The sequence below is a fragment of the Anolis carolinensis genome, chromosome 6 (assembly GCF_035594765.1).
Source record: "Anolis carolinensis isolate JA03-04 chromosome 6, rAnoCar3.1.pri, whole genome shotgun sequence".
Taxonomy (NCBI): Eukaryota; Metazoa; Chordata; class Lepidosauria; order Squamata; family Dactyloidae; genus Anolis; species Anolis carolinensis.
In genome coordinates, this window is record NC_085846.1 from 5970064 (window position 1) to 5987775 (window position 17712).

The following is a 17712-nucleotide window of genomic DNA, read 5'->3' on the forward strand; positions in this document are numbered from 1 at the left end:
GGAATACTTTTCACTATTTTATCGAGGTTGGCCATTGCTCTCCTCCCAAGAAGGAGACGTCTTCTGATTTCCTAGCTGCAATCTGCATCTGCAGTGATCTTCGCGCCTAGAAATACAAAGTCTGTCACTGCCGCCAATGACAGTTTCTCCCTCTGTTGGCTAGTTATCAATCACTCTGGTTTCCATCATCTTGGGGTTTTTTTATGTTTTGCACTTCTTTCACCTTGGTTAGAAGGCTCCTCTACTCCTCCTCACTTTCAGCCATCAGAGTGATATCATCTGCATATCTAAGATTGTTAGTGTTGGGTTGCTGTGAGTTTTCCAGGCTGTCTGGCCGTGTTGTGAGATTTGTTGGAAACTAGACAAGTGTGGTTTATATATCCATGGAATAATGTCCAGGGTGGGAGAAAGAACTCTTGTCTGTTGGAGACAAGTGTGAATGTTGCAATCGGCTACCTTGATTAGCACTGAATGGCCTTTCAGCTTCAAAGCCTGGCTGCCTTTTGCCTGGGGGAATCCTTTGTTGGGAGATGTTGGCTGCCCCTGATTGTTTCCTGTCTGGAATTCCCCTATCTTCTGAGTGTTGCTCTTTATTTACTGTTCTGATATTAGAGTTTTTTAAATGCTGGTAGCCAGATTTTGTTCATTTTCATGGTTTCCTCCTTTCTTTTGAACTTGTCCACATGCTTATGGATTTCAGTGGCTTCTCTGTGTCGTCTGACATGGTGGTTGCGAGAGTGGTCCAGCATTTCTGTGTTCTCAAGTAATATTCTATGTCCAGGTTGGTTCATCACATGTTCTGCTATGGCTGACTTCTTTGGTTGAGTTAGTCTGCGGAGCCTTTCATGTTCTTGGATTTGTGTTTGGGCAATGCTGCTGCGTTTGGTGGTCCCTCTGAAGACTTGTCCACAGCTTCATAGTATACAGTAGACTCCTGCAGAGGTGAGAAGAGGATCCCTCTTGTCCTCTGCTGAACGTAGCAAGGCCATTAAATGCTAATCTAGCCGGCCCCCAGGCAGGAAGCAGCCAGGCTTTGAAGCTGCAAGGCCATTCAATGCTAATCAAGGCGGCACCCAGGCAGGAGGCAGCCAGGCTTTGAGCTGGAAGGACATTCAATGCTAATCAAGGTGCACACCAGGCAGGAAGCAGCCAGGCTTTGAAGCTGCAAGGCCATTCAATACTAATTAAGGCGGGGCCCAGGAACAACAGCCAGGCTTTGAAGTTGCAAGGCCATTAAATGCTAATCAAGGCGACCCCCCAGGCAGGAAGCAGCCAAGTTTTGAAGCTGCAAGGCCATTCAATGCTAATTAAGGCGGGGCCCAGGAAGGAAACAGCCAGGTTTTGAAGTTGCAAAGCTATTCAGTGCTAATCAAGGTGGCCCATGGCAACATTCACATTTGCCTCAAGCAGAGAAGATTTCTATTTCCCACCCTGGAGATATTCTACAGATACAGTAGAGTTTCACTTATCCAAGACTCGCTTATCCAAGGTTCTGGATTATCCAAGCCATTTTTGTAGTTAATGTTTTCAATATATAGTGATATTTTGGTGCTAAATTCGTAAATACAGTAATTACAACATAACATTACTGCGTATTGAACTACTTTTTCTGTCAAATTTGTTGTATAACATAATGTTTTGGTGCTTAATTTGTAAAATCATAACCTAATTTGATGTTTAACAGGCTTTTCCTTAATCCCTCCTTATTATCCAAAATATTCGCTTATCCAAGGTTCTGCCGGCCCGTTTAGCTTGGATAACTCTACTGTATATAAAACCCCACTTGCCTAGTTTCCAACAGACCTCACAACCTCTGAGGATGCCTGCCATAGATGCAGGCAAAACGTCAGGAGAGAATGCTTCTGGAACATGGCCATCCAGCCCGGGAAATTCACAGCAACCCAGTGATTCCGGCCATGAAAGCCTTCCACAACATATTGTTAATGACAGGTGAAGCCCCCACTAAGCAGGCATGAAGAGTTTCGCGCGCTTTTCGTGGCCCCGCCCCGGAAACCGCTGTTTGTTTGTTTTTTCCCCTTTCGAGCTCTGACGCGTCACAACCCCTCCCTCCCTCTATCCTGTCAATCAGGAAGCACTAGGCCCGCCCTCTCAATAGCCTCGCTCAATGACGCTATTCTTTGGGCTGTAACCACGCCCCCTCCGAATTCTCCGCCACCCCATTGGCTCTCCCCCGGCCCTCGCGCTCCTCCTTTAAAATTTTCCCGTTGACCCGTTGCCCCTGGCAACGTTGATGGGCGGAACGGAACAAGAGTTTGAGGAGTTGTACTTGGGAGGGGGATCAAGTGCGGAGTTGGGAGAGGGGAAAGGTGTGTGTGGAAAAGGTGGAAAATATTTGGTCTTTTTTTTTGGGGGGGGGGGTGATGGGGAAATTATGGGATGGGGGAATGAAGCAGAAGGTGGAGGAGTGAGGGGAAATGGGGACGACGGTGGCTTGGAAGGGACAATTCAGAGCCAGTGTGAGAGTTTCAGCTGCGAATAGTGACCTCTTTGGATGACAGTTCCCAGAATCCCCTATCCAGCAGTGCAGTGATTTGGTTAGTCAGGTGATTCTGGGCTTTGTAGTCCAAAAAAACCACCTTCCCAAGGTTTAGGTCAGGCATGGGCCAACTTGGGCCCTCCAGGTGTTTTGGACTTCAACTCCCACCATTCCTAACAGCCTCAGGCCCTTTCCTTTTGCCCCTCAGCCGCTTAAGCGGCTGAGGGGCAAAAGGAAGGGGCCTGAGGCTGTTGGGAATGGTGGGAGTTGCAGTCCAAAACACCTGGAGGGCCCAAGTTGGCCCATGCCTGCCCTAAAGGCTTCGTAATTATCTAACACAGTCTGCCTTTTAGTAGTCAATGTTTTTGTAGTCAATGTTTTCAATACATTGCAATGTTTTGGTGCTAAATTCGTAAATACAGTAATTACTACATAACGTTGCTGTGTATTGAACTGCTTTTTCTGTTTATTTGTTGTAAAACATGACGTTTTGGTGCTTAATTTGTAAAATCATAATGTAATTTGATGTTTAATAGGCTTTTCCTTAATCCCTCCTTATTATCCAACATTTTCGCTTATCCAGCGTTATGCTGGCCTGCATATGTTGGATAAGCAAGACTGTATTGTAATATTATTATGGCATGTACTATTTTTAGACTGGGACATGTAATATTATTAGACTGGGACATGTAATATTATTAGACCAGGACATGTAATATTATTAGACCGGGACATGTAATATTATTAGACCGGGACATGTAATATTATCAGACCGGGAGATGTAATATTATCAGACTGGGAGATGTAATATTATTAGACCGGGACACGAAATATTATTAGACCGGGAGATGTTATATTCTTAGATGGGGACATGTAATATTATTAGACTGGGACATGTAATATTATTAGACCGGGACATGTAATATTCTTAAATGAGGACATGTAATATTATTAGACCGGGACATGTAATATTATTAGACCGGGACAAGTAATATTGTTAGACCGGGATACGTAATATTTTTAGACTTGAACATGTAATATTAATAGACTGGGACATGTAATATTATTAGCCTGGGACATGTAATATTATTTGACCAGGGCATGTAATATTGTTATACCGGAACATGTAATATTATTAGACTTAAGCATGTAATATTATTAGACCAGGACATGTCCTATTATTAAGCTGGGACATGTCATATTATTAGACCGGAACATGTAATATTGTTAGACTGGGATACGTAATATTTTTAGACTTGGACATGTCATATTATTAGACCAGGACATGTAATATTGTTATACCAGGGCATGTAATATTGTTAGACTGGGATACGTAATATTTTTAGACTGGGACATATAATATTATTAGACTTTCTTTCCATAAGGAGACTAAAAGTGCCATTACCGATGGGGAAAGGATGATAAAACCAAGGAAAGAATAATTGTAGATTATTTACCCTTCTGAACAATTTTAGGAAGAAAGTAGCTTGAGGAGATGCCAGGGGATGTATTATTTATTATCTTACTATTATATTATTTCACTTGTTTTGCTAGAGCAGACATGGGCAAACTTTGGCCCTCTTCCATGTCTTTTAGTCTCTCATTCCCACAATTCCTACCAGCCTACCGGAGTTGTGGGGTTGGCTGTGGCAAATTTGGTACTCATTTGTCACCTTATGTGCACCTAACTAATACATATGGCTTCTTGTAGGATCCAGTGGTGAAAGATGAGCGCTCGGCGGCGTGGTGCTTCTGGCGACAAGAAAGGGCGGCGGAGCCGTGGGCCGACCCCACCTGCGCCGAAGCCTGAGTCTCCCCTGCCAACTTCCACCCCCGAAGAAGAAGCCACTGGTATTTTCACAGAAGTGCTTTTGTAAATTCAGGCTTGGGATCCCAGTCCTTCTGCCACTTCTCAGTTGGCTTTGATCCCTTGCCCAGGGAGCCCTTGACGCTTTTGACAAGGCTTTTGGCGTGAGAGTGAGCTCTTTTAGATACTGCGTGGGTAGGCTCCCTCCTTATGTAGGGATCTCTGTTCTTTGTGTTCACCAAAGCGACCCAGATTTGGCCCCATGGGGCTTGATTTTGTGACCTGAGTGACCAAAGGCTAAAGCCGGCCAACGGTGCCCATGTCAGCTTGTGTTTTGAATGAATTTGTTACCAACAGAATGGAGAAGGCTGAGCTTTTTGAGCATCCCTCCCTTCCCAACCACAGCAAGTCCCGCTCAGCCCCAAACTGTCGTTTGACATTTCTCACACCTTCAATCAAACCTGCTTTGCTAGGCACAAAGACTAAGGCATGCTTTTAAAAAGAAAGAAAAGGAAGAAAGAAAGAAAGCCGAGCTCCTTAGAGTGCTGAATTTCATGTCCATTATTAAAGCTTTCATTTTCTGTATGTGTGAATGGTGCGAGCTTAAAAGCACAGGCCTTTTTATGGGAAGGGTGGCAAGCAGGTGGGTGGTCGCTGGAGAATTTTGAGAAACTACTGCTGAGATGTGGGTTCTTTGTCCTGACACCTTTCTCTGTCTCTCCGCCAATGAGCGCAGGAGGGACTTAGGCTATCTCTGTCAACTTTGTAGAAAGTCCCTTTATCTTTATCAGCATCTCCATCTCCCCCCCCCCCCCCCCCGCTTGCACCGTGCTGTCACTGTGTGTTGCATTAAGAAACAATACTGAATGTTCCCCTAGGAGAAGCTAAAACCATTTTCTTTCCATAGGAGGTTGGGTGACAAAAGGAGATTTAGGAAAACAATTGTATTTACATGTGTTCATTGGACAGAGATTATACTAAATGTCCTTTGGAGTGCCTCTGGTGTTGCTGTAAGAAGGTCCTCCATTGTGCATATGACAGGGCTCAGCTGCATTGTAGTAAGTGGTCAGTGGTTTGCTCCTCTCCATACTCACATGTTGTAGATTCCACTTCATAGCCCCATTTCTTAAGGTTGGCTCTGCATCTCATGGTGCCAGAGCACAGTCTGCTCAGTGCTTTCCAAGTGGCCCAATCTTCTGTGTGCCCAGGAGGGAGTCTCTCATCCAGTATCATGGATTGAGGTTTCGGGTTTTAGCCTGCCACATTTGGACTCTCACTTGCTGAGGTGTTTCTGTGAGTATCTCTGTAGATCTCAGGAAGCTGTTTCTTGATTTAAGGCATTGGCGTGCTGGCTCATATCCAGGCAGAAGATGGACCGAAGATGTCACTGCCTCAGTCCTTTCATTATTGGTGCTACTTCCTGACAGATGTCAAGTGGCACAATACCGTAGACATCCTGTGATATTGTGGTATGTCTCATTAAAAGACACATCCACTGTTTTAATGTGGTGAGATGTGTTCCACACTGGGCATGGATATTCAGCAGCAGAGTAGCCAAGCGCAAGGACAGATGTCTTCACTGCGCCTGGTTGTGAACCCCAGCTTGTGCCACTCAGCTTTCATTTGATATTATTTCTAGCACCCACTTTTTGCTTCATAGTCAAGCAATGCTTCTTGTAAGTTAGAGTATGGTCCGGTGTAACTCCCAGGTATTTGGGTGTGCTGCAATGCTCCAGTGGGATTCCTTTCCAGGTGATCCTCAGAGCTTGAGATGCTTGTCTGATCTTAAGGTGAAAAGCATATGTCTGTGTTTAGATAGATTAGGAATCAGCTGGTTTTCCCTGTAATAGGCAGTAAGAGCACCTAAAGCTTTGGAGAACTTCTGTTTAACCATTTCAAAGCTTCCTGTTTGAGACGTGATGGCACAATCATCAGCGTAGATGAAACTCTCAGTCCCTTCTGACAGTGGCTGCTCATTTGTGTAAAAGTTAAACATTGATGGAGTAAGCACGCTCCCCTGAGGCAGGCCATTCTTCTGTTTTCGCCATCTGCTTCTCTGATCTTGAAACTGAACAAAAAGCTCCTGTTTTGTAGCAGATTTCCTATGACGCGGATGAGGTGGTAATCCTTTGCGATATTATAAGTTCTTCTCAGGAGAAGATGATGATTTACAGTGTCATAAGCTGCTGACAAGTCTATGAAGACAGCTTCTATAATTTGCTGCCGTTTAAAACCTTGTTCTATGTGCTGAGTCAAGTTCAAAACTTGTGATGTGCAGGTTTTGCCTTTTCTGAAACCATCTTACTGTGGATTCATACATTTAATATAATGCCAAGTTTTTAACTTTGTTTGTGTTTTTAAATACATTATAAATGTACTCTCAATTTGCTTCTGACATGATAAATAAATAAATACTTGCCTGAGAGGTGTGGGGACACACATGTATGGCAGGGGACTTGCATTGCTATTTGAAGCATGCGCTGTGGATCCAGGATGGCTGCAGCCAACTATTCAGCCCACAGTTTGTCTCCAGGTCCGGATCCAGTAAGTGATGTGTGTATGGAAGGCTTTCTCAGTTGGCAGGGTGCCTTATCTGGTTGAAGATGATTGTCTTGTAATTTGCATGAGGATGATGCAGAAACCACATACAATGTCTTCCCTATTATCATAGCTGAAATCCAAATAAACAAATTGGATCTTGGATGACAGTCCCCAGGATCCCTTAACTCCTCAGCTGGTTTTGGGAAATGTAATTTTAAAAAGCATCAAGATTTCCAGGCTCTAACAGAAACTGACCTGGATGAGTGGAGGCATTTCTATTTCCAACCCTCCTCTTGCCGGAATGGATTTTGTGCTTCCAGAAGTCTCACTTTCCTCCCTCCTTCCTTCCCTGTGTCTGGACCCCTAGTATTTTCAGTCCTTTTACATCTGGGGAGGAAAGTGTCACTGTCGACAACTTTGAGCCCTAGACATGTCTCTTAACCAGTCCCGTGAGTTTTCCCCATTGCCTTCCTCCGGCATGTTACCACAGTAACCCGTCGGGATTTCCAGCGGCAGCTTTTCAAAGCTCCGACTCACTCTCGCATCCTGGCAGTCATTGGTGCCTAATGTAACGTGTACAGAACCCCTCCACTCCAATCCCATCTGCCACAACAGGCGGGGAAATGACATCCCCTGTCAGGCGGCTGCACGCCGTCTGAATTGGGAAGTACAGGCCTGGTGAGCACCCCGCAAGCCAAAGCCACAGGAGGGTTTCATTTCAGCAAAGTGCAGGGGGTTTGATTATGGAACAAGGAGTGTGAGAGGGGAGGGGAGATGAAAGGAGGCAGAACAGGAGAAATCTGACTGCTAGCATTTGGGTGTAAGCACTAGAACACCCCCCTGAAGTTTCATATTCAGGGTAGGGGGGGGCAGTCTCCCATATTGGCCTGTTGTTCTGTCTGTCCGTTTTGTTTTGTGTATGTATGTGAGAGAGAAAGAGGGAAGAGTGTTTTGCATGCTGACTTATTTACTTATATCATAGCTCACTTGTTTTGAGGGACTAAGAAAGGGAGGAAGCCCAGCTGGTGAGCAGTTCAGCACTTTAAATGCTGATTAAAATCTCACATGATCAGAATGGAATAGGACGGGAAGTCCGCACAAAAGATAACTACAACTCAGGAGGATTTTTAAAATGGTTTTTAAAATGCAGATGCTGTTTGTTCTACTGAAGAAATCAAGATTACTTCCAGCAGCTGTAGGGATCTGGGAAAAGGGGTCATATAAATAAATAAATAAATAAATAAATAAATAAATAAATAAATAAAACAACTTTATTTATATACCTATCTCCCCGAGGGAACTCAGTCAAGAAAGTGATGGTGATCCATCAGGCCAGTGAAAGGGGCTCTTTTCTTCCAGATCAGGATGATGTGCTGCTTGTAATCATGCCTCACTATGGTGTAAGGTGGAATAGGTGAGTGCTATTGAGTTCAGTTGCAAGACCCATTTATAGTTTCCTGCTGCCTCATCACATTAGAGGATGAATCCACTTTAAATCCGGTTTCTGCCTCCTGCAGAATTCTGGAGTTTGTAGTTTGGTGAGGCCCAGGACCTGTCTAGCTAAGCAGTTTACAGCCCCCTCCCTAAAGTAGATTTAAAGTGGATCCAAGCTTTAGTGTGATGAGATCCCTGGGGCTTCCAGTTCCCCAGGGCTCCCAACAGTGTGGCTTGCTTGTAGTTTCCCAAAGCTCCCAGTTTCCAAGGGCTCCCAGCAATGAGGCCTGCTTGCAGTTTCCCAGGGCTCCCAATTTGACAGGGCTCATATCTGTGAGACCTGATTACCATTTCCTAGGCATCAGTTGCACACCTCTGAGCACAATCCTCTGTTTACTAGAGAACAGGACATGTGGGCAAGAGCTTGTGCTGCTTCAGTCTTCTCTAGCAGGAGGAACTAGAGAATTAGTGGAAGACGGAGCTCTTCTTCCTTGGTCTCAAATGCTTGAAGTGGACTCCTGGTCCCCTTTCAAACCTTGCAGAAGAAACCATGGACTGGTTCAAGAAGTGGGCTGGAATTAACTGCTAAAATTACACCTGGAATTGTGTTTCCAGTTTGAGGTAGTACAGTTGAAGAAGGGTGATGAGCCTGGCTGTCCCAGGAAGGACAACCAAAGTGGAAACTAAGGATCTGGAAAGGAAATTCACCCCTGAAAGAGTTATCATGTGGAAAAGGTGTCTCTACTGAAGGGTTATCACCAATCCTTATTTCCACAACAAGCCAAATTTTTCAAGATCCAATTGTCACAGAGATAGAAAGTGAGGTGAAATCTTCTGAACAGGGGCACAGGCAGCAAACAAACACTGCAGGGGTGTTAAGCCTTCCCTATGCTATCCAGAGCTTGTGTAGATAGATAGATAGATAGATAGATAGATAGATAGATAGATAGATAGATATTGGTTGGAGTTACATTTAAAATGTATTTGTTCCAACTTACATACAAATTCACCTTAAGAACAAACCTACAGAAGCTATCTTGTTTGTAACTTGGGAAGGAGGTCAGATAGAAAAAGAATACAGTACTCAGAAGTGGTGGCCTGTGAACCAAAGCTGGCTCCAAGCCATTGGCTGTTGGCCCCAGCAAGTCTCCACAAAAGAAAGAAGTAGTTGTAGTCAGGGGGCACAAATATGATACCAGTCCCTGGCACATGGGGGGATTGCTACCCCTCCCCATTAGCTAGCTTAAGATATTCTGAGGTAGAAGATGAAATTTTCTGCTGCTCTCTGGAGACTAGACCATTATTAATATTGCAAGAAAAGATTTGCTACATGAACATTAGAAAAAACAACAACATCTTGACAGTAGAAGTTGTAGAGAATGGAGTAGAAGGTCTCAGAGGCTGGTGGACTTTCCATCTTAGGAGGCTTTTAACTAGAGGTGGGATGGCCATGCGGAGTGCTTTTACTGTGAATTCCCACATGCCAGGGGTTGAAATAGATAGCTTTGGTGTCCTTTTCAAACCAATGATTCTAGGGATTGAAAGTTGGGTGCTGTGTTAAGAGTGTCCCTACTGTTTCTGACCCCAACACCAGCACCAAAGAGTGAGCAGGAGGAGGCCTTTCATCCCTTTGCTGCTGTTTCTCTTTTTCGGCAGGATATTTGGAAGGTCCCTGCTCTTTGCACTCCTTTGTGCCTCAGAAGATTCTCTGTCTGGCCCCATGTGAGAGGCATCTGGTTTTATTGCCCAGGAGAACTTGGGGGAACAAAACCAGCTCCTCAAAGCTTCTAAGGACCAATCTGGACCTGATCGGGACAGTTTGAGGCTGCACATTGTCTCTATGTGTTTTGGGACAGTGTCTTATTGTTGTCACATAAGAGCTTTGCCTCTGGTTACGTTCCTCTGGGCTGCTTGGGCTGGTGGAGTTGCCTGAGGGCTGTGCTGGAATAGATGCTGTATAAAAAGGGAGGTGTGATTTATTTTCTTTCACTGCTGCACACACTTTGGGTGGTAAAATGACAGCCCCCTTGAACATGAATGGAACAGACACTCTGCCTATCCCTGAGCGGAGAGTTGGAAGCAGTACACACAGCCAAAAAGGGGCAACATGGCAGCCTCCCCATCTCCTCTTCATCTGATGGGGCTCATATCAGCAACAGAAGGAAGGCTGGTGGCGAGCGGGAGAAAGACAGAAGGGAGGAAGGGACCTTGTCTGTCATACAACAATAGCAGGTGACCACCGTCAGATGGCCGAGAGGAGGAGAAGGATAACAGGACGGTTTCCATCTCCCCAAGCTGCATTTAGTGAATAATCGAGATTTTGGCTCATATAAAAAAAGCTCTGTGTATGCTGAGCTACATAAAAAGGAGGCCTTTTATGGCAAATGCCAGTTAAGATGGATTTGCAGCTTCCTGGGGTGACCTTCTGGAGAGGGTTGGCTTTGCAAGTCTGGGCTGAAGATGCCTTTCTCGTTCTAAGAGTTGAAGCAGATGTTGAGGGTCAACTCCAGATCAAGATGGCAGACCTGAGGATGTGAGACAGAGATGGATCTCTATGGCCATCCAGACATAATTGGACAGCCACTCTCATCACACTTCACATAGCCTGTACTGGCCAAGACTGGTCGACCCCAAACACCTCATCCTTTGCTCAAGCCGTAGTGTAAGCTTTCTGCCTTCCCATCACAACAAACCAGCGAGCCATAAGGTCTAATGCAGCTAGTCTTCCACAGTCGTCCTGAAGGGGAGATGTGTCTTATTCTATCTCACTCTTTGCTGGCTGAGTCTGAGCTTTCTGGAGCAGAAGCCCCTTTTCTATGTGGCTTGACTGTATTGACCTGGTTTCCCAAATGGTGAGAGCCAGCAATAATTTCGTCCTTGATGCTTTTTGAGTAATTTTTATCTTGTGGGTGATAACCTCTGCACTTTGCTGATAAAGGTGGCGCTGCCCAGGGCATAGCTAAAAGGGGGATTTGGGGTGCTATTGAGGGCAACACAGGGTGGGTCAAGGCCAGTTAGAGCCCCCTAAGGCTCCTACATTTTATACTTCATATTTAAGAATGTTTTAATGGCTATGGGTGGGAAAAGTAACTTGCCCTCCCATTGCAAGTATCTGCAAGTGCAACCTACCTGCCAATGTTGAGCCCTCCCCACCTGAAAAAGAATACCAGGGTCCCTGTCTGCAGATGTTGTTAAACTATCAATTTGATGGCTGTGTAATATACATGAACATTGTTTTCCACACATCTGAAGAGTAACAGGTTGAAAGATACTGGGCTCATTCAAGAGAATGTTCTGGTTTCTGCCCTATTTGGATTTTTTTGCCTCTGGCCCTGAAACGTCTCTGGCCGGCCAGCCTGCCTGCCTGCCTGCCTCCCCTTCTCAACAAGGTCTCCTTTGCCGTCTCAGTAAAAGAAAGGTGGGGGATAGCGATGGTGGAATAAACCCTTCTCAAACTGCCGCTTTCAATAAGTATTACACGTTTTAGTGCATGACAACTTCTGACACACAAGCAGGTTTATGGGGAAATTAATTGTAATTTGGTTTGACAACTCCAAATGTTCCGAAAAAGAGCTAGATGCAGCCTCTTAAAATGTACAAGGTTATGAGAAAAATTAAAAATACCTTTTGGGCTCTTTTGATTTGCCAGTTAGGATCTGTGTTGAGTCATAGTTTCAAAAAGACACACAGACATCCAAAGGGGAAAAATGATTTCCGCCATTAAAAAAGAGAGTTCATAATTTCCTTGAATCTCGGCGAGGAATTGTAGTTTGGTGAGGCACCAGCATTCTTTGGCAGTAAAGCTTTTGTAAAACTATAACTTCCTGGATCCCATAGCAGTGAGCCAGCAATGAAAGTGGTGTGAAACTGCATTAATTCTACAGTATTGATTTCCCAAATACATTTTCCATCCCGACTGCACACAGAATAGCTGTACTTTTTGTAGAAACATCTTTCCTTTTTATCTGCCCTGGAACTCCCACCATTCAGCTTCAACTCTGATTTCTAGCAATAGATGAAGGCGATATCGAATGAATACACTCTTTTTTTAAAGCTTCAATTTTGAAAAAAAAATCATTTCACAGCTGAAAACGACACAGGTGGCCAAGCATCATCAGAGGGATTAGTATTACTGAGGAAGAACACATAGAGCAGGAGAGGATGCAGCAGTTTGCGTTTGACTGAATCTGCTGGGAAGGACAAGGATCTTCTCTCTGATGAATGAATTGAGTGCAAACATTTTTGTGCTTTATTGAACTATGCTGAAGTGCAAACAGGAGAGGGAAGCCAAGGCATTTTAAATGCAGTTGAAAAAAGTGGGACAGCAGAGGACTGATTAGGTCTGTCCTGTCAAATATGGAGAGCAGGAGGGTTTGCTACTTCCTTGCTGGGCCTTTCTTGAGGTCCTGCCTGAAATATCCCGCCTGTCCATCCTAGAACTTCAGATCAGGGTGGTTGGTGCCTTCTAGATGCCTTCTTGGAAAACGGGAGAAGTCCCAGCAGATTGGAGGAGGGTGAATGTGGTCCCTATCTTCAAGAAGGGAAAAAAGAACGACCCAAACAATTACCGTCCAGTCAGCCTCACATCGATACCAGGCAAAATTCTGGAAAAGATCATTAAGGAAGCGGTCTGCAAACACTTAGAAACAGATGCAGTCATTGCTAATAGTCAACACGGATTTACCAAAAACGAGTCATGCCAGACTAATCTGATCTCTTTTTTCAATAGAGTTACGAGTTGGGTCGATACAGGGAACGTTGTGGATGTAGCCTACCTGGATTTCAGTAAGGCCTTCAACAAAGTCCCCCACGACCTTCTGGCAAACAAACTAGTAAACTGTGGGCTAGACAAAACTACGGTTAGGTGGATCTGTAATTGGCTAAGCGAACGAACCCAAAGGGTGCTCACCAATGCGTTGTCTTCATCATGGAAAGAAGTGACAAGTGGAGTGCCGCAGGGCTCCGTCCTGGGCCCGGTTCTGTTCAACATCTTTATTAACGACTTAGACGAAGGGTTAGAAGGCACGATCATCAAGTTTTCAGACGACACCAAACTGGGAGGGATAGCCAACACCCCAGAAGACAGGAGCAGAATTCAAAATGATCTTGACAGACTAGAGAAATGGGCCGAAACTAACAAAATGAAGTTCAACAGGGACAAATGCAAGATACTTCACTTCGGCAGAAAAAATGAAATGCAAAGATACAGAATGGAGGACGCCTGGCTCGACAGCAGGACTTGTGAAAAAGACCTTGGAGTCCTCGTGGACAACAAGTTAAACATGAGCCAACAATGTGATGTGGCTGCTAAGAAAGCCAACAGGATTTTGGCCTGCATCAATAGGGGAATAGCGTCTAGATCCAGGGAAGTCATGCTCCCCCTCTATTCTGCCTTGGTCAGACCACACCTGGAATACTGCGTCCAATTCTGGGCACCGCAGTTGAAGGGAAATGTTGACAAGCTGGTAGGTGTCCAGAAGAGGGCAACTAAAATGATCAAGAGTCTGGAGAACAAGCCCTATGAGGAGAGGCTTAAAGAACTGGGCATGTTTAGCCTGCAGAAGAGAAGGCTGAGAGGAGATATGATAGCCATGTACAAATATGTGAGGGGAAGTCATAGGGAGGAGGGAGCAAGCTTGTTTTCTGCTACCCTGGAGACTAGGACGCGGAATAATGGCTTAAAACTACAGGAAAGGAGATTCCACCTGAACATCAGGAAGAACTTCCTCACTGAGAAGGGCTGTTCAGCAGTGGAACTCTCTGCCCTGGAGTGTGGTGGAGGCTCTTTCTTTGGAGGCTTTTAAGCAGAGGCTGGATGGCCATCTGTCGGGGGTGCTTTGAATGCGATTTCCTGCTTCTTGGCAGGGAGTTGGACTGGATGGCCCATGAGGTCTCATCCAACTCTATGATTCTATGATTCTAGATGGAGCACAAAGAACCTGAGGTGGACTCCTGATGGATACTTTCCCATTGCAAGGTAGCCCATGACTCTAAATATGCAAAACCTGAGGTGTGGGTTCTGCTGGATTTAGTTGGATTGTTTCATGTATGTGCAGATTGCTGCCACACTTGGTGATAGCCTACCCCACTGTGTGTTTTGAGCCACAAATCTAGATAGCCTTTCAAGCAGCTTTAAGACATCATCACACAGCCCAAGCTGAGGAGATGGTTTGTTTTCCACTTCTCACTGGAGGCTGTGGTTTAGAGGGCAACGTGGGCCCTTAAAGATTTTGTGTGCGCATAAGCGTGAGATCTGTTTTGTTGGGTTGTCCATAGTACGTTCTCGTTCCCTAGATGCCAAGGAGACAGTCTGCCCTTGAGTAAAAGTTGAACCCCTGCTCCCACACGTTTCTGCATTGCGGGTTAGTGAAATTACTCCAAAGCCGAAATAGAGCAATGAATTAATCTCCACTGTTGTGTGAAAAACAGATTACTGATTCAAACAAAGAGGGCGGGAGGGTTTCAAACGAGACATGAATGGTCACTGGGGCCACAGAAGCTGTGACAGGCATCTATTTTAAAGCTGAAAAAGCTATAGGAGGCCTGCATCTCCATCCGAAATGACCGTCTCCTGTAAATTTAGAATTTGGATTGAATGCATGATGCAACTGCTGGACATCCAGCTCAGTATTGTTCATATCCATCTCAGCAGCCTCCAGAGTCATTGGACTGCAGTGCCTGTTGATGGTGACCAGGAATAGCTTCACCCAGCTAAGATATGTGTGCCAATTGCAACTATTCTTAGAGACATAACATCTGGCTAGGGTGACATATGCCTTTGTGACACCCCGTTTGGATTACTGAAAGAAGTTTCACGTGGAGCATACCTTGACAAATGCTTTAAGAGCTGCACCAAAAAGCCAAAGCCAGATTGTTCACTGGGGCTATCTAAGGGAGCATCCAGGCCCCTTGTCACAATGACTCCACTGGCAAATACTCCATTTCCAGACATAGTACAACATGGTGATTATAACTTGCAAAGCTCTGTGCAGTTCAGGTATTCTCCATATAAACATGCCCATGAATGGTGATCTTCTGGCAGTCCCTTCTATCCTCCATCCAATGGGAACATGGGACACAGGGCCTTCTTCACGGTAGCTTTCAGATTGTAGAACTCCCTTCCTAGAAATGCCAGGCTTGTTTTGTGTTGGGGGCCAGTTGCTGTTTTGTAATGTTCTGTATTGTCTATATTTATTGGTTTTTTAATGGGTGTGCATTTAGCTGCTTTGAACTCTATTGTTAGTTTAATTTTATTTTACGTTTTATATGAGGCACATCTTTCCTGTTTTTTATTTTAGTTTATGTAAACCACCTTGAGTTCTATTTGATTAAAAGTAGAAAACATTGCTTTGAGGTGGCTTTATAAAACTGCCCCGATGAAGCAGATCCTCATCAAAGGCTTGTCTGGAAGGCCCCTTGCTTTACCAGGATGGCCCTGACAAGCCATGCAGTCCAAGCAGCCGTAAGGCTTGTGTGTGAATAATGCAGCCCGTGGTTCGGGAAGATGGCATTCATAAGCTACCCATGGCTTTGGAAAGTAGGTGTCTCAAGGTGCAGTACTTCAATGTCCCAGACCTGATGTTGGGAGGGGCAAAATATCTCGGCCTTAGCTTGCCTGCACTCTAGCAGGTATTTATGGGATTTGGATGGGGTGTTAAGAGCCGCAGAGACATTTCTGGAGCTATAAAAATGAAGATGACCTGAGAAAATTACCCTTTCCTCTGCAAGTGATGATCGAATCCTGATGATGCACCTGAGATTGTGCCTGTGCCTGTTGCGCCAGAGATAGCAGAATGCATTTCTTTCCGGTGTGGTGGTTTTCCTTGGCAGGTCTCCTGCTTATGATTGAATCCCCCCTCCTTTTACTTTCTGTCGGGGTGTAAGACATTGCTGCAGATGACGTGGAAAGGGGAAGAGCTGTACCCTTTACAATTGGCTAAGACATCTTTCCAGGTATGCCTTTGCTTAAGACCAGGCAGCTGGATAATAATGCAAAATGAGCAGAGCTGGATCAAACCGAAGACCTATCGGAGGGTGGACAAAACCACTTAGAGCTCCTAACGCTCCAGGCCTTTAAAAAATGGGAGAACCACCCACAAGCATGCCTGGAAAGAGATTAAGCATATATTCAATGCTTGCTTAAAATACCAAAAGACTTCCAGAAGTACTTATGCAAAATAGACTTCTGTGTGCTTCCAGCTTGCGGCCACAACTGGTTTTTGTCCAAAAATATGCTAATGTAGTCATTTGCCCAAAACTCTGAGCAATTTTTCACCTCAACCCATTCACCATACTGGTTTGGAGATAATAAATTGATCTGGGATAGGTGGCCTATCTCCAAGAGGCAGTGGAATATGTATTAGACCCTTTTGAAGCCTTTGATTCGGTTGGTATTGTCCTGAACGAATGCAAGGTACAAACAAGGCTTATGAGAGGGATAAGCACCTGCATAACACCTTTTGCATCTGTACAACATTTTTGTCCAGGACTATTGCTTGGCAGATGCCCCTATCCTTGGTCCACTTCTGATGTGTGTTCCTTGCCTTTTGCCCTTTCTTAGAAGATGTTCCTCCAGAACCAGTGGAAGAGAAGGAGGATATTGAGGAGGAGGTCATTAATCTTTGCAGCCCAGAAGAACACGAGATAGATTTGGTAAGTTCTGGAGAGGCACCTTCTTGATCTTGCCTTGAGACAGACTACAGCAAGGAGGAGATGCTAGTGGTGCCACAGCTGGGCACTTTTAATGGAGAGTATGTAATGGGAACATGCTCTTTGTTAAGCTTTAATCGTTCTTGTGACCTTGTACATGCTTCTTGAATAGGGCTGAAGTCTGTGTAGGGTCAAGCAACTCAATGTGGGTTTCTCTCTGTGTCTCTCTATCTCAGCGCTGCCTGTATGGCTGCTCTTGATTATCTTCTTGGCTGCGGATGAAGTCTCTTTTTGCTCTGCTTCTTAGTGCTTTCTTCTCTCCCCTCACCCTCTGTCTCAAACTTCTGTCCCAAACCTGATTTTGTCCTTTGGAAAAAAGCCATGTCCTATTACCGAGGCAGCTGCATCTGTGCAGCAAACGAAATATTCCTGACGGAAACGTGCCTTTCAGCCAGTGGGGCTTTTGTGCATCTCCAGGGGTGCTGTGAGAGGGCCTGAGGCTGGGCTCTGGTGTGGGTGGTGGGTTTTTTCTCCACTTGCCTGGCCATCAGGTAGATAGAGGCAGAAGATTCCTTGCTGGAGGAACGTGTCATGGTCTCGATCCAGCTGTACACATTGCCAGGCCCAAATATTTCCCCCTCTGAAACCCCAAGGGCAAAGAACAAGAAACAGGGAGCGGGAAGTTGCCTGCATGGAATGTTACACAGTTTTGTCGCATTTGGGCAGGGAACATCTGGCTCTACACTTCCACGCCAGATGCTGTCTTAATTTGATCTTGATTTCC

At 45.1% G+C, this 17712-nt stretch overlaps 1 protein-coding gene across 1 annotated transcript in view; it reads left to right on the forward strand.

Moving 5' to 3' along the window:
• The first annotated feature begins 2242 nt into the window (after nt 1-2242).
• dnah2 (dynein axonemal heavy chain 2) overlaps nt 2243-17712 on the forward strand; it is a 125946-nt gene continuing 110476 nt past the window's right edge. The window contains exons 1-3 of the mRNA XM_062984167.1: nt 2243-2342; nt 4209-4348; nt 16840-16931. Of these exons, the coding sequence (XP_062840237.1) occupies nt 4225-4348; nt 16840-16931 (216 nt within the window). The 5' untranslated portion in view covers nt 2243-2342; nt 4209-4224. The remainder of the gene's footprint in view (nt 2343-4208; nt 4349-16839; nt 16932-17712) is intronic.